The 25,599-nt window shown below is 36.9% G+C and overlaps 1 protein-coding gene across 1 annotated transcript in view; it reads left to right on the top strand.

Annotated features, from left to right (window-relative positions):
* Positions 1-25,599, top strand: part of ADCY8 (adenylate cyclase 8) — a 116,363-nt gene that overhangs the window by 37,081 nt on the left and 53,683 nt on the right. The window contains 3 exon segments of the mRNA XM_031056735.1: positions 10,988-11,118; positions 13,588-13,699; positions 24,318-24,445. Coding sequence (XP_030912595.1) covers positions 10,988-11,118; positions 13,588-13,699; positions 24,318-24,445 — 371 coding nt within the window.

The raw sequence follows: 25,599 nt of genomic DNA, 5'->3' as shown, positions 1-25,599 counted from the left end.
TGGAAAAACTATAATCCTGCCTTAATCTCTTTTTCCATTAAAAAACCTGTTCTGTTTGACCATTTGTTTCCTCTTACCTCTACTTCCAGAGGATTTTTTTCACACTTTCCCCTGCGACAATCTCTGTTTCCCATGGCTTTAAGAAGCTCTCTGCAGATTGATGAACTCTAGTTTGTTTTTTGGCTTTTATTTTTTTTAATTTTTTAAAGCAGCTTACATGTTATGTAGGTTTTATCAAGCTCTCACAAAGCTAGAATTTAATCAACTGTCAGTGCTTTGCAACCTCTAAAATAAAAGCAGATTGGACTGGGATTGGAAAGGACACTTTAAGAGGGTTAAGCACTGTGAAGTCTTGTGTGTATGTACATATACATATGTATGAACATATATGTAGATATGTGTGTGTGTGTGTGTATTTTTGTATTTATGGTGGTGGTAAGAATAATAAAATCTCTGTGAATTGGTATGAGGATAAAGTTCAGATTTAGTTTAAAAAAATAAAAGAATAATCTTAATTTTAGAGAGCACATGGTCTTTATAAAAAGAGCTTAATGTGCTTCATATTTTAAGATTATGATCACAATAACCGAGCCTTTATTTTTAAAGGGCAAACAATAAACTCACCATTTAAAATAAAAAATAAAATGTAAACCTCTGGTTAAATATTAAATTATAGGCTTTTTTTTCCTCTTGATAAAAACCAATTTGTTAATTGTGAGATTCTAAGTAAAGCTTCACATTTGTCCTGACTTTCTTTCATCTTAGTACTTTTCTCTAAAGAACCATGGTTGCCACTGAAATTTTTTCTTCATGTTGTTCCATCAGCACTTAGATGATCAAGCCCTAAGTATAACATACTGGTTAATCCAAAAAATAAAGGAATATGAAATGTTTATATTGTTCTTCCTAATCCATTTCCATATTCTGATTTAGTAGGTGACCTGTTTTCTAAATCCAATAAAAGACTTTTCTTCCTTATTGTTGGGGGGAAAAAATATTTACATTTTTATGATTCTGTTGATACCAGGATGTATATTTACTACACCTTCTCTCAAAACTCCCCATTACTGAACCCATTTGCAGTAGAAATCCAAAGATTGTAAAGTCAGAGTTTATACGTAGTGCCTTCACATTCACTGCTGGTGTTTGTTTCTTGTCATCAAATCATAACTTCACATTTTTCTGTCAAGTAGAAATTTAAGGTAAAATCAAGACAAAAATTATCTGCTTCCTTCTCTTCTATTCCTTGCAAATCCAGAGTTGTCACATGGGCTCAAACAGAATAATGAGATTTATAGCCAATGACAGAGAGATAGGAGTCAGACCCTGAAGTGCAATTCATATAGAGGAGAAATCCCAGTGTCAGATCTTCAGGTATGGGAAGGAATTAGTGAGAAGGAAACCTCCTTCCTAGTAGATGAATTTTAGATTCACTGAGGATAAAGCTTCTGTGAGGTACTTTGATCTCCAAACCAGGTTGCTCAAATGCTGGTCAACAGTGAACGAAACTGACAGGATTTTGGTGGCCTGTGTCTCCTGTGCTCTCAGCTCTTTGCTAAAGAGAGAGGTTTCTAAAAAAAAAAAAAAAATAAAAGCCTTTTTCAGAGCTGCCAGCAACTAGTAACCCTTGCTGATGCATCAGGGAAGTGGACAGAGATGGAATGAGTAAGGGGAATGAAATAGTTTCAGCCCCCTACAGTGATGAGACTTCTACCAGCTGGGCTGTCACACATTCCTCTTGGCTTAATAAAGAACTTCAAGCTCCAAATTCATCAAGTTAGTGCCTTTGCTCTGAATTTCTCATTCAGGATCAGAACTGTTAGTGTACTAAGAAACTTCCCTTAGTGCCCTAAAAGGACTGTAGGAAGACTCTAAAATTAATGTCTTTACAAGATGCTTAATTAATAGAGGGACTCTGTAGTCCAAGGAATGTTTTTAAATCATATAACCATAAGCAGTACCAATTCCAAGATAAACAGAGTCAAGTTACTGATGCCATTACTAAGATAATTTAAGGTAAAATAGAATATTTGGATTAACATTTATAAATAGGCTAATGCTCTTTCCAATTCATGTTGTTTGGGTTTTGCCTTTTTTTCTCTAATATGTTCTCTGTATTCTTCACACAAATATTTGTAACTCTGTCACCTATTGTATTAGTAGATAGTTTTCCCAGTGTTTTTCCATGGCCTTTCTGTGAGCAGAAAGACAAAACAAATTCCAGAGCTCCAAGCCCCAGGAGGTAGAAGGTTCTGTGCTGTCTTGGTTTTTCCTGGGAACCAAGGCTGAGAACAACTCGTCGAGATCCATTTTCCTGGACAAAGTACAGCCAGTGCTGAAGGAGGGGCTCCAGAGAAGGGGTTTGACTTGGGGGGGAATGGCATCACCCCTTGTCCTCCCAATTGGTGCTTTTTATAAATTATGCTAATTTCCTAAAATCTATAAATGTGTACTCATCCCTGTAGGAGAAGGCTTTTATGAACATCTTTCCATAAGTGTCCCTGAAGGCCTTCATTGAAGATTCCCTTTTACATTACCTCCTTACTAAAATTGCCTCTAGTTTCATTCCCAGGCTGGGCCAAAGGTATTATCACCAGTATTCAACTGCCCATCTACAAGCCTATTCAAAGGGGTTTGATTTTCAGGAGGTGACTATTTCTCCCACTTAGTGAAAGGAAGTTTTATTCTTCTTGGTCTGTTTAGTACTGGAGTCTTGTAATTCTCTGACAAGGTGCATTCCTTGTTTTGACCAGAAAATATGACCTTGTGGCTGTTATTCATCTTGGTGTCTGCAGTGATTTAGTCATAGAAAGCTGAACAATAAAAGGCACAAAAGCCTTCTTTCTGATATTTTCTGTCATTAGCTGCCATGAGTACTCCTCACAGATGTGTATTTTACTGAATTTGTCTAGAAATTTTCAAAACAGCTCAAAAAAAGTAACAAAGTGTAAAAGAGACATCTAAATCAATAGAAAAAAGAACCAGTACAGAAGAATTAAATGAAGATTTAATAGCAGATGAGTCAAAGCTGTTCCAGAGAAACGCAGCACTGTAAGCATTAAAGTCAGATGGTGCCATTCTGATATTTTAGAACAAATTTGAATTGTAGAAGATGTTTTGTGATCATTTTCTATCCCAGTAAAACAAGGAAAAGCTTAAGATTATGCCATTATGAACTCAGTGTTGTGTCTGTCTCTCTCTTGTTCTTTAGCTCTGACTCCAGCCTTCCTTGCAAGCTAACTGAAATTTATGGAAGCCAATACACCAGAAGATAGTACAAAGCTTTTTCTCATAATATGGGTCTTATTTCCATATAAATATTTTTCTTCTGAATATTTGTCTTCTCCACTATTGTTTAATAAACAATAAATAAAAAATCATCATGATATTTGGAAGAAACAAAATTAAGAATATAAAATATGACTTTCCATTATTAGATGAGTCTAATGGGTTACTGTGGGGGTGAAGAGTATCACTTGTTCAGCTCAGGGGTCCCCAGCAATAAGTAGGACATTGACCTGTTGGAGAAAATCTAAAGGAGAGTCATGAAGATGATCAGAGAGCTGGGGCACTTCTCCTATGAAGACAGGCTGAGAAATTTGAAATTGTTCAGTCCGGGGAAAAGAAGCCCACGGGAAAACTTATAGAAATTCCCAGTGCCTAAAAGGGCTACAAGAGAGATGGAGAATGACTTTTGACAAGGGCATATAGTGGTAGGACAAGGGGGAATGGCTTCAAACTGAAAGAGAGTAGGTTGAGTTTGCTAGTAGGAAGAAATTCTTGACTGTGAGGGTGGTGAGACACAGGAACAGGTTGCCCAGGGAAGTTGCGACTGCCCCTTGACTGGAAGGTGGATGGAACTTTGAGCAACTTGGTCTAGAGGAATGTTCTCCTGCCCATGGCCAGGGGGTAATTGACTGATCTTGAACAGCCCTTCCAACCCAACCCATTGCATGATTCTATGATAAATGTTCATGTCTACAAGGTAGGGCAGTAATACAAATTGTTTTATAACTCCTGCTTTTCACCACTCATCTTTCTAACATGACTGGGTTTCACAATGAAATGTAAATCTAACATGCTCTTCACTAAGGAGATAAAAAGTCATATGTAAGGGTTCAGAGGATCTGGAATTATTAATGATTGCGTGTATTCAATACAGACATTTAATTTGAAAGCACTTAATCTGAGACCTGTAGATCCTACTGCCAAAGCTAAAAGACAGCTCAAACAAACAAAGCACTATCAGGAGATTGTTTCATGATGTGCTCCCATCCACTCCCATGCAAGATAGTGGTGTTCATGTGGCCTCATGACAATTTGGTTCATTGTACCTGTGCCATGGTGTAATTACTGCCTGCAGCTAGCAGTTAGCTTCATGATCAACTGTGTTACTTCTAAAATATTTTTTGAAGTATTTTTGTAAATATTTTGAAGAGGAATAATTATTTTTAATTAAATATACCTGCATAAGCAATAACAAGTATCATGCAAAAAAGAGGAAAAAAAAAAAGGCAGGGAGTGTTGTTCTACCAATTCCCAGTATGTTACAGGATGAGCTAAATATTTACAAAGTGAAAATTATACTGGGAAGGCATAAAAACCTAACCCTGGAATCATTCTTCTACATCTCAGGAACTTCAGGGTAAGCAGGCACTAAGATTGTGATCTCCTTACACAGACAACTGGGTAATAAAAAAGACACCTCCTTTTACACATGGCAGTAGACTGTTAGTCATCACACCCTGCCAAGATTTTGTAATGTGGCTTCAGGTATTGAATCATCAAACCATTCCCTACCCGGTCAAAACAAAGGACCAGCATGACTTGCACTTCCTCCCTTCAGCATGTGCTTTGTATATTGTTTTATGCTGGTTTGGACAACAGCACAGAGGAAAAAATTGAATAACATCTTCCTACAATAATTGTGTGGAAAAAGCTTTTTCCTACTTTCATTGCCACAAACTTTGCAACATGTCTCATTAGACGCTTTCATGAAGGGTTCACTTTCATTCACTCTCATAAATATTGGGTTATCAGATTGATTGAGATTCTAGATATGTTTCATAGACAAAACCTAAACAAAAGGAGACTCCAAGACCTTCTGTGTGACCTGGTCTTGTTTCTCTTTGAAAACAGCAGATGCCTAAATGGAACATGCAGCCAAGGATGGGATAATTTGAGATATTAATTGCCGGAATTAAAATAAAACAAAGTTGATATTGCTCATATCAAACATTGCAGAAGTTAAGTAGTAAAAGCTAAGAGGCAGCCTCATAATCCCACAAGTCTGAATGAATTAGGTACTGCAGTTCCTTCAGTATTTTTTAATTAACTCCCATTGTCTTGATGAGACACAAGAAAGAGCAGCTGCAAATAGACTGACCATTGTACACTTAGTAAGCACAAAAGAATTTCTCTTCAGAGCAGTTCATCATAATGAGAGATGCTAATTTCCATTTTCTAGAGTGACATCTACAATAATTACATCTATTCTGAACATGGTCAGATTTTCAGTACAAAACAATACAATTTTTATTGACTTCCCTTAAATGTAATAAAAGCTCATGTGCTACAGAAAGACTAAAACTACTCCTGCTCCGAATTGCCCTTTTCACATCCTATTAAGTTCAGTGTTTAAGACAATAAAACACCTCTGATATTAATTGTAAATGTTGTTAAAGATAAGCTTGATGGTTCTGGAAAAATGATTCTTAAAAATCAAGATGAAAAATGTGAAACAGTTTCTCTAGAGCATCTATAGTTAAACACTTCTGGGGTACGCCCACTGCAATTTTACACAAGTGTCTTGGGAACAGCCATAAGCAGCATGATTCCAAACCCAGACTTACTCCCACGACTTCTCTGTAGGTTCCCCCTTTCTCACTTTTGATGGTACATGCAGAGGAAAAGAAGCAAACTCACCCGTCAGTCAAGAGGGGTTTTTGTGCCTTGGAAAAGCCATCCTCAATAAAAATTATATGGAACAAAGAAAAGTCTATACCATCTAAGTGGAGCTGGTGCATGGAGCCTTTGCAGACAGCAGACCCTGCAGGGGTGGTTCCCTCACATGACCTGCAGAGAAACCTCAGGGAGTTTGACCTTCCTCTTAGCAATCTCCTCCAGATCCCAAATTGCTTGTAGATGTTTTGTTCTTGGAATTTTGGTCTCTTTGATCAGCCCAAGTGGAAAGGTCTCTGGTTTTTATTCACAAGACTGAGGCCTTGTGCACTGGTTAATTGACTCTTCTCGAAAACTGCTGCAAAGGTCATTATTTATTCATCAGGGACATGTCCCAGTTCTCCATGAATACGCCTACCTATGTTTGTGCAGTTGTAAGCACTGGCACCCCCTGATTTCAGCACAAGTGACCCCAGGGATTAGTGCATGCAGACCACAGCAAAGCTGTGCAACAAAGAATGACTATTGCAGATGCATAAAACAATAAATGGGCCTTAGAGGCAGTATAAATGTTAAATTGCAGTCTTGGGATTTTAAGTAGATGTAGGTGACTCATGAAGTTAATTTACTTGTCACTGCAGGATTTGTTTCACTGCTGCTAACTTTTCCTGAAGGAGTAGATTGGGTAGGAGTCAGCTCTATATTTGACACCTCCTAAACTAAGTGACTACACATTCTTTACATCTATGAGCTCCTACTACCATGGACTGAGATCTAGTCAAAACAGGCAACAGAACCCAAAGGGACCCATAGTAACACCAAAGGAGAAATTTACTTGGTTGAGTATCTCTCCAGATTGATTGGGTGAAATGAAAATTTGGGCATAACTACCTCGGAGTCACAAAACTCAGGTGTTCGAATGCACCATCAATTTGTTACGTTTAGTGAATTCTACTTTTTTTTTCTTTACCATAGTTATTCTTCAGGTTAAAGGTACTTTTTAAATTAATTTACTCTAAACTCTGACAGCTCCATCTTAAACACAGGTTGATTCATGTCATGAATTGTTATTAGAATAATAGTTCACCAGCTCTTTTCTAGCATTCCTTTGTTGCTACTTTCTTTCTCCTGTGTCTTTTCTCTTGAACAAATATATCTCCTTTTCAAAGGATATATTGGTTCCTTTTCAAACCACTTACCACTGCTGCTTTGAACTGTCTCCACTTAGACCACCGCTGAACTAGCAAGCTTTCAAAAGATCTGGGTGATGGAGTTTCCTTCACCCTAGAGTTCACAAAATTTTATTAGGGCTTACTCTGTAAGAAAAGGAAATTTTTCTCATGTGTTACCCTCCAGCTCTGAAAATGCCTTCCAAGAGGGACTGACTGAAAAAGTGAGGACTCTTTGGTCATGTAAATAGTAAGGTACAGAAGATTTAAAAAAAATGACATTTTTCTTTTCCCTGGGATTAGCCGCTGCTTTTTTGTACATGACCTCCACACATTTGTGCTGTTCTTCTGTGCCACAGTATCTAAATCTGTGAAATAGGAGCAATAGTATTTAAGTAGCTTGAAGGGCAGTTATGTGGCAAGGATCTTTATATCAAGGGAAGAGTGACCTGACACTCATTCTTGAATAACCGAAAATCTTTCTTAACTGTTGAATTGAAGAAAAGTGATGTGAAATACCTCTGAAAAAGGACTTGGTCCAGAGAACACTAGAATCAGCTGTAGGAAAAGAAAGAATGGAAATGATCCACACCAGAGCCCACCTCAGTTCCCAGCTTGGAGAAGAAACCTGGTTCAGCATCCCCACTATCTTGTCAGTGTGGTGTGATGTAGGAGTAGCTGGGCATAGCAAGGGACAGCTGACACCCACAGAGCAAAAAAATTTGTCGTTTGAATGCTTCAGTAACAGAAAATTGATGGTAACTGAAGTGCCTCAAAAAGTATATATAGATACACACAGGCACACCTAAATGCTGTTTTTCTTGCAGTGCTCTTCCTTAGCACAACATCCACCATGCAGAGTAGAGACATCAGCTGTTCATGAACCTTCAGTTGTGATTCCAGCAAAGGCTCATCACACGCTTCCCTATAATGGAGGAGGGCTGCTACAGAGGCAAAGTAATTAACCTCAGTTTTATGGGTCATTGCCAGATCTTATGTGCAGACAAGAACATTTAACTTACCTTAATGAGTAGCATGAAGGTTAAGATATCAAATATCCTAGGCACATTTTTCTTGGCTTAGTGAACACGTGCCAAGCCAACTATGTTTTATTTTAAATAAACTTTCTAGAGGCATTGCTCAATACTCCCTTAGGTGAATGCAAATTAGGAATGTAAGATTTTCCTTTTGGGAAAAAAAAAAAGTACATTCTCTATTTAAGCCATAAATGTTTGAAGGAACTGATCTTTTTTTAAATGTTCACTTATCATAGATTTCATAAATAGTTCAATAACAACCAGGATTTCCATTTGCTTTCTTTCTTTTAAATCTCCTTTTTTAAAAAAAAATTGTCTTCCAATTTGCCATCCTTCATGGGTAAGCTAGAAAATAACATATTTCTTCTTACAGTGAAAAAATTTAGTATTATTCTGAATGTATCTTCACAAGAAGTCATTGGACACTTTATTCATACATGTCCCTGAAATACTGATCTGATTTGTTCAGAAGGTAGTTTTATTTTTTGGTCATAGTGAGCTATGTATCTTAATAGTGAAGGAATAAGAAAATATAAGTGCCTTCTATCATAGGAAGCTTGATGACACAAAATTTTTAAAATATTTCTCCCAGTCTAACAATCAGCAACTCTTTGCATTTGCTTGTGAGTGAAGCTACCTGAGGTGTAGATGTTCCTGTGAAACCTGGGTTTGCAGGAATATGCAGGACCTCCTAAGGGACTGGTTTGCTTCTTGCTATCACAAACATCACATCCAGTGTTTACACATCAGAAGAATGAAGGATAGCAGAATTCCCAGGTGGAAAGGGTGGAACAAAGCCAGGACAAAGCAGATGTGCTAAAATTAGAACCACCCTGTATGGGAAAACAGAAAGTCTGAGCTTGGCTATTTCTCAAAATAAAGGATGATCTCGCTGCATTATAGTTCACAGCCTGCTCTTTAGAAGCCATCACTCACATAATTTTTGTCTCTTCCTCACAAAAGCAGGTCTTGATTTAACAAAGGTTTGTAGAATAGGTGGATAAATTAAATATTAGAAGATTCTCAGTTATCTCACATTCTGTCAGCATGTTATGCAGGAAGGAGTGCCTTCTTGGAAGGGGGTGTAACACTCCAGTGCTGCAGTGGTGAAACTCTCCAGTGCTCCAGGGCAGATTTTGGCAGCCTGTGTTCTCCCCTCTTAAACAAACATACAGTTCGCCTCAGCTGGTGCTGCCATCTAGACAAATGGAGGTGTTTATCCACAATGTGTTCCCATCAGAGCTGAAGATTGGTTACTAACTGCTGACTAAGACTGCTCAGAGAGAGAATTCTTCATGATCTACACTGTGAAAGTTGTAAGTTAGCAGTGATATCACTTCCTATGAAAGCTAGGAAGGGATTCCTTCATTTATTCAGATGTTTAATCTATGGCAACATTTCATCCACATGACATTGAATCCTGCTGGCATAAAAATCATTATTTTCATTATTGGTTTTCTTGTCTTTGTCATTCCACTCATCATTCCTCTGGTTTTTCTTGTTCTCTCTGAACAAATCTTCACCCTTAAGAAGGGACATAGCACACAGCCTCTATACTATGAGATTATTTTATGTCCTCCTGATATCATCTTGCCTCAAAACAAATTCAACATCAGTTTCTTTGTCAGAAAAAGAGGAGAGGAGAGGAGAGGAGAGGAGAGGAGAGGAGAGGACTTTATTCATCTGTGTGTTCTGTAGTCTACATGTGTGCCTAATTTGGAAGTTTGTATCTGGTTATCTCTAGATATATCCTATTCCCCAAAATGCTGTTTGAAATTTGGTTATAAATAGCTTACATACATGCTAGTAACATTGTCTTCTTTAGTTCAATAAGATTTCAGTATTTGCAATCCTGTAAAGCAAAAGAAAAGTGAAAAATTGTAACTTTGCTTCAGAGTGATTGGGAGTGATAAATTCCAATACTGGACAAAGCTTTCTAATCTGAAAAAAAAGAGACTGAGGGCAAGAGGACACAATAACTGTATTTTAGTACAGAAAGTTTATTACAGAGAAAGCAGCAATCAATAATTATCCATGCCCAATTTGAAAGGATAAAAAGAAGGTTTAATTTGCAGAGAAACAGATTTGGGTTGGATACTTGCAAAAATCTGTCAAAGCCGTTAAACTGATGAGCCACTGAAGCCAGTCTAAAATCTCTCAGGGGATGATCTAGGGCTTTCATTAAAGAACTTGATTACTTTTTGAGGGCTTGCCTGGCTGCACTAAGATGTGGTTAGTTAGAGCATGGTGCTAATAACCATGAGTCCAGGTTCAACCCCCATATAGGCCAGTCACTTAAGATCCCTGTGGTCCCTTCCAACTCAGAGTATTTGGTGAAATTCTGTGAAAATTCTGGGGTTAATTATATTATGACAGGGCTGGAAACAGCGCTTGTGTGGATATGTATATATCTCTTTATACACTAATAGTAGAAGTACATGTGCACTAATATGCACTGACATACTGTGTTTGCACACTAATAATAAACTAATATACATGGATACTCTACTAATATACATTATAAAGAAGCATGTGTATAAAGAAGCATGAGACATAAACATATGTCTCAAATGTTTACTCTTCCTGAGTGTTCTTGAAATACAGACAAAACTAATTAGAAATGTTGAATATGTTCTCCAGTCCTCCTAGTCAAGAGGACCAGTTTGAATGACTGCATGTGAACTCATTTTATTCTACCTTACCTAAACCAGAGGTGTTCTGTTCTATGGACTCAGGCTGATAAAGTGAATTATCACAAATGGCCTGAGCTACAATTTTTAGAGAGGAGGGTCACATCTTAAATAACCAGTTATCCAGATCCTTAAACTGGGCATTGTGAAATACCTGTTCAGACTGAGACTGGTTTCCTCTTTGTTTTAGGAACGACTGGTGCTCTCTGTGTTACCACGGTTTGTAGTCCTGGAAATGATCAATGACATGACCAATGTGGAAGATGAACATTTGCAGCACCAGTTCCATAAGATCTACATTCATCGTTATGAGAATGTCAGGTGGGTGAAGTAGACTTTCTGTAATGCTTAAGATCTCAGATGTTGCTAAATTACTCTTGCCTGAGGGTTTCCCTTCTGTTGCTTTATTCATTCATAAATCAGAAAGTCAGTGCACCCTTGTTTAGTATTTAAACAGAGAAGCTTTTTGATGCCTTTGCTATTCATCAGGATGACTGGATGCCATGGCAATGGCAAGACCCATTTGAACTAAACACTGAGTCTGGACCATTTGTGTCTTTTTTCCACTTTTTTTCACTTTTTCACACTCAGTTCAAGTTCACTTAAGTGGTCAGGATTGCCCAGGAAGGGGAGCCCTGCCTACATGTGGACATATACTCTGCCACAACCTTGCTCATCCCACACACTGAAAAATGAGATGGAGACTTGTAAGATGTTTTCAAAGATGGTAACCTGTTATATGGTTCCTCCGTGTTATAGTCATTTTATTTAATCAGTCTTATTATTATTTTCTTAATCTCTATTCCTCTCTCCAATTTTTTTCTTTCTTGAAATGTTATCAGAAGGGTGATAATTATCCTATGAGCTGCTACTCAAGGTAATTAGTCCTAATTGTACATTTACACCAGAATGATCTACTTCCACTCCATGACATTACACAATCTTGGTTTTATTGTATTTCCAGAAAATCAGAATATTTTATTAAGCCAATAGCATTTTCCATAAGCCTTTCCCAAAACACAAGGGTAAATCATTGAGGGACCATCTTTGAAATCATCATTGAAGGAAGTGCAAAATAAGCATGGATATGGTGGCAGATAGTTTTCATGGGAAGCAAGTACTTTGCCTTTTGATGAAACTAAAATATAACTTTGCCTGGAGAAGTTCAATAAAAATAATTTGCACTTCTGCAGAAGAATAAATTGATTATCTGCTGCTTCTGTGTCCATGCAGTAGCTCAGATATGTTATTTTATTAAATCTGATTGTAAGTATCAAGGACCCTCATAAAGGTTTGAGTTGCACTAAATTAAAATGTCTTCCATTAACCTTTTTCATACTCAGAGTAAGTGTTGCTGTAGAAGAATCAAAATATGGAGAAATGGCCCTTTTGCTTTAATGGAAAAGGGTTGTAGACAGGGTGAGAAGTCAAAACATATTTTATGCCTGAAAGAGATTTGAAATTAAAATTCTGCATGCTTTAAAATATAGATACTGGTTGGCTTCTATACATACTGCCAGAAACTAGATCTTTTCAAAACGAGGTTTCATTAACTTTATTTTGTTTCCTAAATGTTCAGTACCGAATACCACCTAAACCAATGCTATATGAATCCTTAAAAGTAGTATTTTATTTTTGTTGGTTTGAAAATTAAAAGTGTAGAAACTAGTATCTTGAAAATCTTATTTTTTATAAATTTAGTCTATCATTACTGTTCATTACTCTTTGAGTAGCTTGGTACTTTACCTTTTAATTTTATTACTTCTCACTGGTAAAAATCTTACCAAGTTTGTAAGCATCTTGTCTAAACCTCACCCAAACCTTTACCACTCCATACATTTGAAGATGTGTTATCAGTCAACCTGATCATTACTGTGTTTCTTATTGGTTAGATTGGCAATTCTCAGACGCTGCCAATTTGTGATCTTGTTTACCACAGTTCATCAGCTAAAGTGAAACAAAATCTTTCGATACTCAGATTGTAACACCAGTTATTGGTTGACTTTCAAGGGCTAACGAGATTTGTGCCAGAATGATGTGTGTCTTTTTGAACATCACCACTTTATAAGGTAGCCATTGCTTTCTTTGGCTAATAATTACTGAGCTATTACATGCTTTGTTCTGGGTGGTATCTTGCGCACCACAGACTTTGTGTGTGTTTATGTTTCTCTATATTCACATGCGATCATTCTAGGCACAGTGAGTAGCCAAAAGGCAAGAAAAATAACTAGATGTTCAAACACAGGTTAGAACTCTGTTTGCAAGTAGTTTGTTAATGGAGATCCTACCACAATTTCAGGCACACAAGTTGATACACCTAAATTCAAAGTACAATCACACTGGGCTCCCTGTAAAGTCAGTAGAATGAAAAAATAATTATCCAATTAAAAATTGATACCTTATAAAGAGAGCGCTATAGTTCTAACTCAGGTACTTCTGTCCCATGCCTAAAATGACACTAAATACAACTGGTCATAGCCTGGTATATATTAAAACTATCACAGATTTGTCTGTACTCTCAGAATTTGAGAGTTGTATGCTTTGAAAATCTAGAATTTCATTATTCCTATTTTTAGCAAAATATTTTCTCTCTCTGAATAGCATTTTATTTTTAGTTCCTTCAATATTTATATTCGGTACTCCAGTATGTGCAAAAGTATAGAACAGAGGTAATGGTACTTCAAGGGTAATAAAATGATCCTTCCACTAGTAAAATGCTAGAAAGTAACTTAAAACATTCAGAAATTAAAGGAAATAGAGTGAAATATTAATATGTTTTCTTTTTTTTAGCATTCTTTTTGCAGATGTTAAAGGCTTCACCAACCTTTCCACAACTCTGTCAGCCCAAGAGTTGGTCCGAATGCTGAATGAACTCTTTGCCAGATTTGATCGACTAGCACATGTGAGTTAATTGATTTCCAAAAAGACAAAATCAATTCCATGTTTGGGAGGTTTGGGAAATACCCTCTGATCAATTTGAACAATATATATCCAGATTCTCCCCACAGGGATTTTATATAGCAATTGAGATTGGAAGACACTGACAAAGTTCTATGAAAAATGATGAGTTCTGATAGCAAGTGAAAGCAGAGGTTGTCATCAGAACATTAGGTTTCTGTAGTGCTGGACAGAGAATAGTACGAAGGGAGACCACCTACCACAGTTTCTAAGGAAGCTTCATATTTTGGATTTTTGCTGGAAATTTGTTTTTTAAGACCCTAGCTTTATTGTCATTTCTTCTGCAAAGTGAGGAATGTTACAAGGCATATTCATCTAAGGTCATCTAATCAATTCTCACAGTCATTGCAGTAGTTAGTTAATAGTAGGTATTACAGTCTTTAGGCTGGATTCCATCTAACTCAACAATGAAATTAATTAAACACAGCAGAGGAAATTATTACATCAGGAAAATTAGTTGCTCCTTAATTAGCACAGATCAGAAAAAAAGGTGAAGCACAAAAATACAAGTGGAATATGCTCAATTTTGCAAGCTTGTATATTTTTTTCATGTTTCTTTGGTCAAAATGTAATTTAATATGGATATCTTTAGGCGTCAATATCTGAGCTGACTAATAAGGCTTCTAAGTGGAGGCAATGAAGTACATTTCATGGAGTTTATTTTTTCATTTATCCAGCCAAATGTAGGTACATACTATTGGAAAATGCTACTTGCACTGAATATCATAGACCATGCTATCTATTTACTACAAAGGAAACCCAAAGTGGCTCAGCCTGATGTAGAGATTTGCATCCCTCACTGGCTTTTATACATTTCTGAATTAGGGTGATGGGGTATTTGTACACATATTGCAGGGTATCAGAGTAAGATCTTTGTGGTTTTCTCTCATCTTACACATAAAGGTCAAGAAAAGCAAGTCTTCCATAATTGTTGAAATTTCTTTCGATTCAGCTATTTTTACCTCAAATAGCAATGTGTTTTCTGTTGTACAGAGTGATGCCATAACCCATTGCCTGGGCAGTGGCAAATTAGTAAATGCAACCTACAATATCTGCTTTGCAAACAAAAATCCCTTCTCAGCTCTGGTCTACCCTGTAAAGCCAGGTGAAAGAATTACCTCAGTTCTGTTTTTTAGAAAGCTTAGAGGAGTAATGTCTGATCTTGTATGGCTAGAACAAAAATAGCTATTTTAATTGAAGAACCATATTTTACACCAAATAGGATGTATGTATGTCACAGAAATATTTTATGAGGATTATGTATAAAAAATTCTTTATTGCCTTGCTTCACATTTCAATTTTGGCTAGCATTCATGATCATTAACCATATTTTGTAACTATTCCATAAGCTATATTTAACCAATAGTGGTTTTGTCTAGAATGACTGTATCCAGTAAAGGAGTTAGGAACAAGGAAGGCATTTACATTTAAAAGTCTAATCCAGCGAATCCTCCTTCACTTGCTACTTAACCCTGAAGTCAACTTCCTTCTTGTTTTGTCAGGTTTTTTTATTTTTTATTTTATGGGAACTGAAAATTTGCTTCTTTAGATGCCTAGACATTTTCCCCTCTCTGTGCCTTGTCACACATCTCCACTTAAACCTTCTAGAAGTCTTTCTGTTGCAGTTCTAAATTCATAAATCTTAATGGAGAGCATTGAATATGCCACACAATAATAGGTATCCCAAAAATGTAGGTGAGTTTATTCTAAAGAAAGAGTAATATCAATTTGTTATACATAGCCAAGAATTTCTTATCCAGAAATCTCTGATTTGGGATGAAAGAACATCTGTGTCTGCAAAACGTCATTATCAGGATGATCACCTCTCTAGTGAATGTCTCAGTCAATAAATTCAAGACCCTAGGATCCTTCATGTATTTCCTTTCCTAGTCTAGGAATTTACTTCTTTTTTAGCACATCATTCATTAGACTAATCCACTGGTCTAGAACAATCCTCTGAAAGGTGGAAGGCACAGGGAAGAACCACTGCAGAAATTGAACAGATTTTGCCTGCAAAGATTAAAGTTATATGATCATGAAAAATTAAAATTTAGTAAAAAGAAAGACATTTTGATTGTGTTCCTTATTTGTGGGTTCTGTGACCTGGATGTCATGATACCTGTGTGATGCCCTGACAATAGAGATGCCTAACACAGAGGAGCTTCTCTTGCTTCACTGGAAAGGGTTTGGTGTTTCTGTCCAATTCAAGGACACAAATTCTCCCTCTGGACTTTACAGGAAACCAAGACTCCATACTGGACCCTTATGGAGGGGACCAGCTGCATAAAATAAAAGGGTTTAAATCTTATATTGAACTTCATCGTTCCTTTGAAAAATTGTGGAAATGGACACTGAGTGACCCTAAATTTTAAGGACTTGTGAATTACAGGGATCTATCAACCTGCCCATCTGATACTGCATAAAGCTTTCACACCTGGTAAAGGTGTATCTTTTGGGAAAATTCCTGGTCTTCATCTGAATGCACCACGAGATGATCTTGTTTTAATACTGGTCCATCTTGGTAGTATATTCCAGTGCCTTAACACTTTCACTGTTTTATTCAGTATGGTTTTTTTTCTTGACTGATTTTTACTGACTTTGAATTACATCCATTGATTCTTGCTATGGCAAATCATTCCCAGAGAAAAGACCATCTTGTAGCCACTGACTTCCTCTGGGAATGCATCTGGGTGCTTTGATCGAGGGGCTTCTCAGGTTTCCTTTTGATAAAAGAAACAGACCAAACTCATGACAAGGTTTTTACTCTGTAAGATTTATTCCTTCAAATAGTTTTGGTGACTACTTTTCTGGAACACCTCCTGGTTTTGAGAATCCCTTTTAAAACACTGGAAACAGTGTTCCTGGATTAACCCCCATGAGTGTGAAGAAGGCAGATCACCACCATTCCTCCTAATCTCTCTTTCCTTGATCACTGTCCAAATGCCATGTTTCTGAACATACAGTGATAATACTATTGTACTGAAAAATATTATTTTTTGGGTTTTCTGGTCTTGCTGTCACATTGTGACCACCATGTCTGCATGTTAATTGTTTATTTTACTGGTCTTATTCCTTTTGTAAATGTTATTAGCAATAGTTTTCTACTTGCCTGTAAATCCTCCACAGGACTTTTGGGAAGTGGTCCTTTCAAGGCCTCCCTAGAAGGATCTTCCACTAAGGAGGATTACACAATCACATCTAGATTTCAGATCTATCACTTAACTGGTTCTTAATCAGCTTAACTAGAGTTATCATAACCCTTTAAAATGTTACCCTTGGAGTTTGCTAAGAATTACCATCAAAGCAAAGCAACAAGTTGCAGAAAGCTTGAGGCAGTTTTTTAGATTTTAAGGAAAAAAAAGTATAAATCCTTATTTACTTCTAAATAAAAGTATTTAATTATAATCTCATATAAAGGATTGTTGGATCTGCTCGAACATCTTATATAAATAATATAATATTAAAGAAGACATTTTCACAGCATACTGAAAAATGTAATTTAGCTTTTTTCTCTTATTAAGCTTTATCAAGCAATACAGAACTAATGAAAAGTCTCTGATTTTTTTTAATCTTCCCTAAGTTACATCAAGTTTTATGGCATACATTGATGCCTATAATTAATAACAAAAAATCCATAATATCTGTATCATTACAACAGAACACTGTGAACAAAAATTAGAATTCAGTTCAATATTTCTTCCAAGAAAAATGTAATGATATGTTATGTACAGCTACTTCCCATTTCTAATCACTCTGTGATATTTGTAAAAGATTTATAGTTATTAAAGAGAAAAGTAACATTTACAAAAGAAGAAAAATAAGTTGACATAGAACTGGAGAAAACATTCCCTTATATATACTTCATCTACTGAAAGGCCTAAATGGAAACTCAATTAATATTAATATTTTCCTTAGGCAGAAATTTTGAGAAGGGAAATAAGATGACATTCAGCAAGATACTTAAGCCTAAAAAAAGTCCTGCCTTGGTGAAGTAATAGTTATTTTTGATGTTTGTTTTTCCTCTGCCTTCTCTGCAGTGCTAGATGTCAGCCAATACCATGATTTAAATTATCATATTTCTAAATTCATCTACACTCTTTGTAGATTCAGTTTCAGATACAACAAAGAGGAAAAGGAGCTTATTAAAGGACTGATGGGGGTTTTGTTTATTTTGTTTCTAAGGAGGCAACCTTCTCCTGTAACCTTGATTAAATTGTTTCCTGTGGTGCTGCAGACAAGCTGCCAAAAATTCCTTCAACAGTATATTACCTATCTTGTGACTGCTGTTTCCAGAGGTGGAAACCAACCTGACTACCAGGCTCCACAAGAACCCATCACCCCAGAGCCCCAGTAAAACACCTGCACCTGTTGGTATCAGGAAGGAAAGGCTGGAGGGATTTGGGGGCTTTTCTGTTCCTTGATAAAGACACTTCCTTTGCAGTTCTTTACTGTCCCAGGCCACATTTCAGCTCTGATCTGGCAGTGCTTTGTTCCATGGTGAAGTTATCTTCAAGCATGTAACCCGCAGGATTCCAGAGACTTCCTAAAAAACCTTGTATAAACACATAGGCCAGGTGTGAATTTTTTCATGTGTCTATGTTTGAGGTGCTGTAGCAAGAAGCAGAGTTTCAGGATGATGAATATGAATATAAAATATTTAGCTCATTATAAAGACATTTTATGAATTTATAGTAAAGGGATGGAGTGAATCCTCTTTTTGCAGTGCTTAATTCTGAGGTGTTTTTCCTCCCAAGCAGTGTCAATAATTAATTGGCTCCTACTAATGAATGAACAACCTTGTTTATTATGTTCTCCCTACATTTACAGTTTTTCAGATGGTAAAGAGCCCGTCAAAAGACCTAAACAGTCATATAAACCCCAGGCCACAAAACACTTTTAGAAGTGATAGTAGGTTTTTTATGAAAAAATTCAGATGAAAATTACAGATTAAATATTTTTTTTCAAATTTTCCAGTGATTTATAAACTAACAATTACTCAAATACAACCTCCCCCAAAAAGAAGCCCCACTTTGTGACTAATTTGGGATTTGAGTTAAATTAGGCTTCACAAGTATATTCTTGGGAATTCTCCAACTCATTCTTAAGAGAATCATAGAATAATTAAGTCTGGAAAAGACCTCTAAGATTAGCCATGTACCTAACACTTCCAGGGCCACTACTAAACCATGTCCCTAAGCAGCACATCCACATGTCTTTTAAATATCTTCAGGGCTGACAACTCAATGTCTTTCCCAAGCAGCCTGTTCCAATGCTTGGCAACCCTTTAGATGAAGAAATTTTACCAAATATCCAATCTAAGTCTCCTCTGGTGCAAATGGAGGCCATTTCTTTTTCCTGTCTCTTATTACTTGGGAGAAGAGACTGACCCTCACCTGGCTACAGCCTCTTGGCCACCTGGGCACACCCCGGCTCATGATCTAATGTTGCTGACCAGTCCCAAGTGCCTGAAGCAATTCAGTTCTAGAAGCTCCTAAGGGGCAGAATTTCCATTCAGAATTGTTCCTGCCTTAGCTAGAAAGAAACACCTTGAAGCTTTCTCATGGGGATTTCTGTCCCTGAAATCACTTAAAGCATAGTCTTCTAATTAATACTAGCTGCCAAGGCAAATTGCTTACTAGACCCAGCAGTCATAACAGTTTTCTTCTTCAACATGTCAAGGAACAAAGTTGTTGATATAATAAAATATAAAACTCATTCACCATCATGCCTCAATTCCTTCTGCAGCATGAGAGACCTCAAACCTATTTTTTTTCTGGCAGCACAGAGAAATTCTAACTCCATTATAGGTTATTCTAAAAAAAAAAAAAAAAAAACAACATTCTTGATACGATATGTTAAACTATGTGGAAATTGTTTAATATAGCACCATACTTATGTATTCAGGCAAATGAAAGACTGCCATATTTTTCCCTTTAAGTGTATAAAAATTAGAAACAATCTTTGTAACTGTGTACCATATCTAGTCCTTTTTTTGCCTGCATGACCAGGCTTCAGAACCCCCCTCCATCTGGCTCTCCCAAGGTCCCAGTTCTGTTTTCCAACGTGACAACTGCAATAGAAGGAATTTGGATGGAGCTCTCCCACCAACCCACCCTCAAACAGACTGCTGATTAAGAGCTTTGGCCTAGTCCCCATTCATGCTGAGAAATGAAGTTTGTCCAGGTTTCCTCTACCTTTGGCACATGTCTCAGGAACTGAGCTATTGTGCACAAAGGCCAAGTCCCTTCCTCCCCCCACTGACTGCCTTTTAAAAGAAGACCTATGTATATGACTTCTCTTTGTTCTGTAGTTCAGTTGCAGTAATTTTTCATCCCCAATGTTCTAAACTTTGAGCTTGAAATTATGAAAATTGCAAAAAATTTTGAATTTTCTGTGGTCTGTTTACTATCCTATGGGGTTCCATTCAAAACTAGGTGAAATGATTAATTCAGCACTGGCAGAATTGAAAAAGTGGCATAGCTTATAAAACAAAATCACTTTTTTTCCCTTGTCAGAAATTCAGCCCAAGGAAACAAGAAATATTAATGAAGTCTCTGACTGTGTCTTTCAGTAACTTGTTATTTGAGCAACTCATTTCTGCAGCTCCACCTTATGCCAATTTTCTTTGCTTCCTTTGCAGTCACTAGGGGTATATTTAATAAGCTCAAACATAAATCATTCACCACATACAAGGTAATTATTTATGAAAAATCTGCATATTTTCTTTTTCTCTGGATTTAGGTGCATTGGAAAGAGATTTCTTATCAATTGCTACTGAATTAATCTAGAATTATTATTAAAAATAGTTGGGTGTTTGAGTCTGTTCAATTTCCCCAGGCAAAAATTCTGATTTAAATTGATCTTGGCAGAATCAGGCCCCTTAATCTTCCACTTGCAGCAAATGAAAAGCTGCAAATAAGGGGAGAAAAGAGCTCCTATTTGTGACATGCTGAGATTTTAATTGATCCCCTCAATAAATGCTATTAATGAATGAGTATTGAAAGGGGTGTGAGACTGATGGATACTGATGTGAATATCTGTATAATATCAGCTGCCATTTACATGCCTAAGGACAACTTCTAGAATTGCATATGAAAAAGGGAAGATGGATAGAATAAATTAAAGAGGAGATGATAATAGCCTCAGAATGGTGTAAGAATTTAACACTGTCGTGAAAAATATTTCCTGTACCAAAGTTCCTGTATAACAATTTTCTCTTATTTAAATAATTTACTCATTTTACAGTTCCTTCATACATATTTAGACTTTTCATTCATTTTCATTTAATACCAACTTGCCACTGTTAGATACCATTGCAGTGAGATGATTTTAGGAAGTGGGCTTGAGCTCTACAGCGTGAGGAAAATTTTGATTGATACTAATGTCATTTTATACCACTGAAAAGTGGGCAGGCCCTGACAAAATTCAGTCTCTGATATAAAACTAGAGCATGGATGCCTGCATTATCCATGAGTCTAACCTTAATGCTCTTGTACAACCATTCTGACAAAACTTTGAGTCTAAACTCTAGATGTGATTAAGCTAGCGAGTTATTTGAGGGAATCTCAGGAGAGCAGGCAGTTTGCCTCTGCCAAAGGCAGATACCATTAGCTTCCTGTCCTTCTTGAGAGTTGTTGAATTATCTTCCTCTAGATGAAATATTTCCAGTGATAAAAAGCCCATAGTTTACTTTTCAAATGACTATGATGGGAATAATTAGGGAAGAATAAAAAATGACAGGGGAATGTAGTCAGGCTGTAACACAGATCACATTTAGCAGTCATAATAATATGATTAACAGGAAAAAAAATAGGAAGACAAGGAGTCATTTAAAAGCTCCCTGTGGTTTCTTGTGCCAGTAGAGACACCTTGCCTGACCCCTGCAATGTTCCACAGGACATAAATCTTATGTCATATTTGTTAGTCCCGTGTGGGTGTTTCACATACCCAGGGTTTTACAGACACATGGTGAGTTTAGGTACAGACAGCTGAACTGAAGCCCAGCCAACAGCTTTAGCTGTGAGCTGAATTTGTCCCCAGGCTTCCCTGACTGCCTTGCCTGGCTCTCCTTGGGCTCCAGTGCTCCCTGGCATAGGGACACTTGACACAGTCATCTCCGCTTGGGTATTGCACTCCATAGATGACTTCCTGAGCTTTGGCAAATCAGTCAGGTGACATCACATGACAAGGGAGAGAAAACATTCATGAGGAGTTGAATGGATTTCCTGTGTCACGCATATGCACTCACATTTATCACATGTATCAGACCCTCGTTACCAGATCTTGACATGCATTAAGATTCTTATTCTTACAAAAAGCATTCCTCTGAAGTTATCTGCTTTATTCTGAATTTCAGACATGCAGGAAGGTAATATAGGTCTTATCTGAATTTACTGGAATCAGCGCTTTAGCCAGTTTAAGTGAGGCATTAAGAATCAAACAACAGTCTTATCCTATTGAAGACTGCAGTCTTAACAGTGCTGAAATTAATTCTCACTTAGTAGGAGTTACCCATGTCATCACATAAGTATAATAAATGTGGAAATTAAAAATGTAATTAAAAATTAAAATATAATAATACTTGAGATATATCTTTCTTCTTTTATTCCAGTCTTTCTTTCCTAAACATTGACTACTTTTCCTTTTTCCCCCCTCCATTCTACTATAAGGTTATTATTTTAAAGTATTTGTAGTGGCTCTGAATGAAGTGCTGCCTTTTGATTTATTCCACCTCGGTCAAACCAATATGTCATTATACACAATCCTTTTACTTTCTAGATGTGAAAGCAAACATCACTTATAGTAAGAATCACTTGAATGGGCCCTTTAGAAAAGCCCAAGAACTGTAGAAACTGTGGTTTATATCTTCATCTCTTTGCATTTTGTCTAAACGAGGAACACAGAGACGCTTAAGGAAACCCACTTAATGTTTGACATGCACTGATTTATGCCATTGAGTCCTACATACTTGTCAATTAACTTTTATGTTTCATAGTTTCACTCTATACTTAAAAAAATAGGTTGAAAATGCGGTAACATCAGACCTCTAATTCTTTCCATTGAGTGGGAACAGTTAAAAATAAAAGTTGTTTTGGAGGGGTTTAGGTACAATTTCATTTGAAGCAATGTGAAAAATTCCCAATTTTCTTGTGTGGGTCTGCAGAGGGGCTGAAAAGAAGGGGTTGAGGAAAGAGGAGAGCTACATATGAATTTTGACATTTTAGAAGCCTGAGTTCAGTCTGGAATTTTGTGTGAAACTTGGATACCAAAGCATTGCACTCCACAGGCAAGCACTGGTTTTAGCTGGAGACTTAACCAAAGCTTCAAACACAGTCAGTTCCTACTGATGGTTTAAGGAGATTTTAGGGTGAATCAGCTTACTTTGGCCACGTGCCCAGAGCAGATTTTACCCTTACTGGCATGCTTAAGGCTTCAGCTGGCTTCTCAAAAAGCTTTGGGTAAAAGTGTGTGAATTCTGTGTGTCACTCCAGGATTGTGCAAGGCTGGTCTGAGGCTGACTATAAACCTTCATTCTTCCTAAGCAAAACTTTGAAGGCAACCCATACTTGATGCCTGGGAGAACCAGCATTCACATTTGCTCCCATATCTTACTTAAATTTTTCTTTTTAAAGGTCTGTTACTGCAGCCTTTACTGATTGATTATTAATACTACACTAAATATTTCAATGAGTCTCCATCATAAAAACACTTTCTTGCCACAATTTGTAATGTTCTCTGTTCCTGTGCATTGGTTGCCTCCTGTGAGGGCCCAATCAGCAGAATACACTGGGCAAATTTACAGGTAATCTTGGTCTCATATGCTGGTCTGGAACTGCAAAAAATTCAGCAACTCAGGTATTTCTGCTCACTAGAAAAGGATCTTCTAAAATACTGATCAAATCACACAATAATATTCTGCTTCAGTTTCTAATGATATTGTTAATATGTATTTTAGAAATTAAATTCACTCTTTGCTCTTAGGGTAAAGGGTGTCTCAAGCTGGATGCCAAAGAAACATCATTTCTCCACGGCATGAGCTTGATGCGGGACAGCTTCTTTGAGATCCTTGCCATGCAGATACTTGATCAGCTCCTATAGCTGTTGGGAATACTTGAGTGCCACTGCAGAAACTTTAGGTGGGAAGGGATTCAGTGGGAGGAAAGAGATTTTTCATTTATTTCCAGTGTAAAAAGCGGGCAGGAAAACATGCCCTGGAGGAACATAGCCTAAATTGGGTTATTCATTATCTCAGCTGGCATTTCTGAATCCTTGGCCTACGTTCCACCTAGCTCTGATAAAACCTTTCTCCCCATCAGCAAGAACCTCTCTGATTAGAATAAAATAAAAATCACTATAGCCTTTTTTTCTGCAAATGTAAAGGTACTTTATTTCAAAAGTGATATAAATCACAATTATGCTAATGACAAGCAGGAAACACCCAGAAACAAGGTGGGTGGTTGGTTGGTTTTTTAACAGTAATTTTTCAACCACTTTTACTTTCGCCTTAACATGCTGAAAAAATCTGCAAATATTTTCTTTCTCTTTGCTTCATTTGTGTGTAGGAACACCACTGTCTCAGAATAAAGATCCTGGGGGATTGTTACTACTGCGTGTCGGGGCTCCCAGAACCTCGCCAGGACCATGCACACTGCTGTGTTGAAATGGGGCTCAGCATGATCAAAACTATCAGGTAATGCCTTTTTCTCCCCCTGATTCATTGTTTCTGGCAGTGCTCTCAACTTCCTACCTGAGAATGTTATCACTAGACAAGTAATTATTCTGTTGGTTCAAAAATCTCAGCATTATCACTGTGAAAAGGACAGGACTTTTTTGGTCCGTGTAATGTGTGGGAAAAGTCGCTAAAATGATTTTATTAACCTGTGCTACTTCAGAGATGTAACACAATAGCTGTGTGTGCAACTGAGAGGCTTCACAGTTCTTGGCAGTTCTCACTTTGTACTGTTGTCAATTTCAAGAGGAGACTGAAGAGGAGGAGTCTGAATTGCTTCCTATAATCCCTTCAACAAAATTAAACCACAATAATAAACACAAAATAGGCAGCTTTGGCTATCCTTTAGCTTGGAAACTAGCTCATAGACAAACTCATAAGTACTGAGATTTTCCAGATGACCAAATTTTACCTGCTAAATTAGGTTCTTGTTTAAATTCACAAGCACTGGAAGTATTTTAATGAAGGAATGCATTCCCATCATGTAAATATAATTATGTTGCTGTTAGATTATTGTATTTTGATTCAATTACAATTAATAATAATCATATTTAAGCAGCCTGTGTGTAGAGCTTGTCCAATGAGTTACCATGACATTGGTTGACATCTAGTACTCCAAGAGAGGTTTTGTCCAGCTTTTAGAAATGTATGGGTTTTTACTGACACAATGTATCAATAAAAAAAAATTAGTGAGCTTATCATATTCAAATATTTTTCTGTTGTCTTCCCTAAAATACTGTTCCTAACATGAGCATTCTCCCCTTCCCCTGGATATTTTGCTGTCCAATATCTTTGTCTGCTTCTTGTCTAGACCTCTTTGCCCCTTTTATCTGGGTCTGTCTCATGACATCCATCAGACACTTAATGCACACTGCAGCTGCATTACTGAGCTCTTAATAGAGACAGAATTTGACTAAAATTAATTAATGGAAAATGTAACTGAATAATGATTATTCAACAGTGATATCTAAGAAGGCTGGATTCAATTATGACAGGCTAAATGTTGAATAAAGTAATCAATACTTTGCTTCTGGAATCCCCACAGTGGAAGCAAAACATGAATTAGAAAACACAGAGATGAAAAAATCTACCAGCACTGTTAAAATTTTTTGGAT

The sequence above is a fragment of the Geospiza fortis genome, unplaced genomic scaffold, assembly GCF_000277835.1.
Source record: "Geospiza fortis unplaced genomic scaffold, GeoFor_1.0 scaffold111, whole genome shotgun sequence".
NCBI classification, from domain to species: Eukaryota; Metazoa; Chordata; class Aves; order Passeriformes; family Thraupidae; genus Geospiza; species Geospiza fortis.
This window is presented reverse-complemented; position numbering and strand designations above follow the sequence as displayed.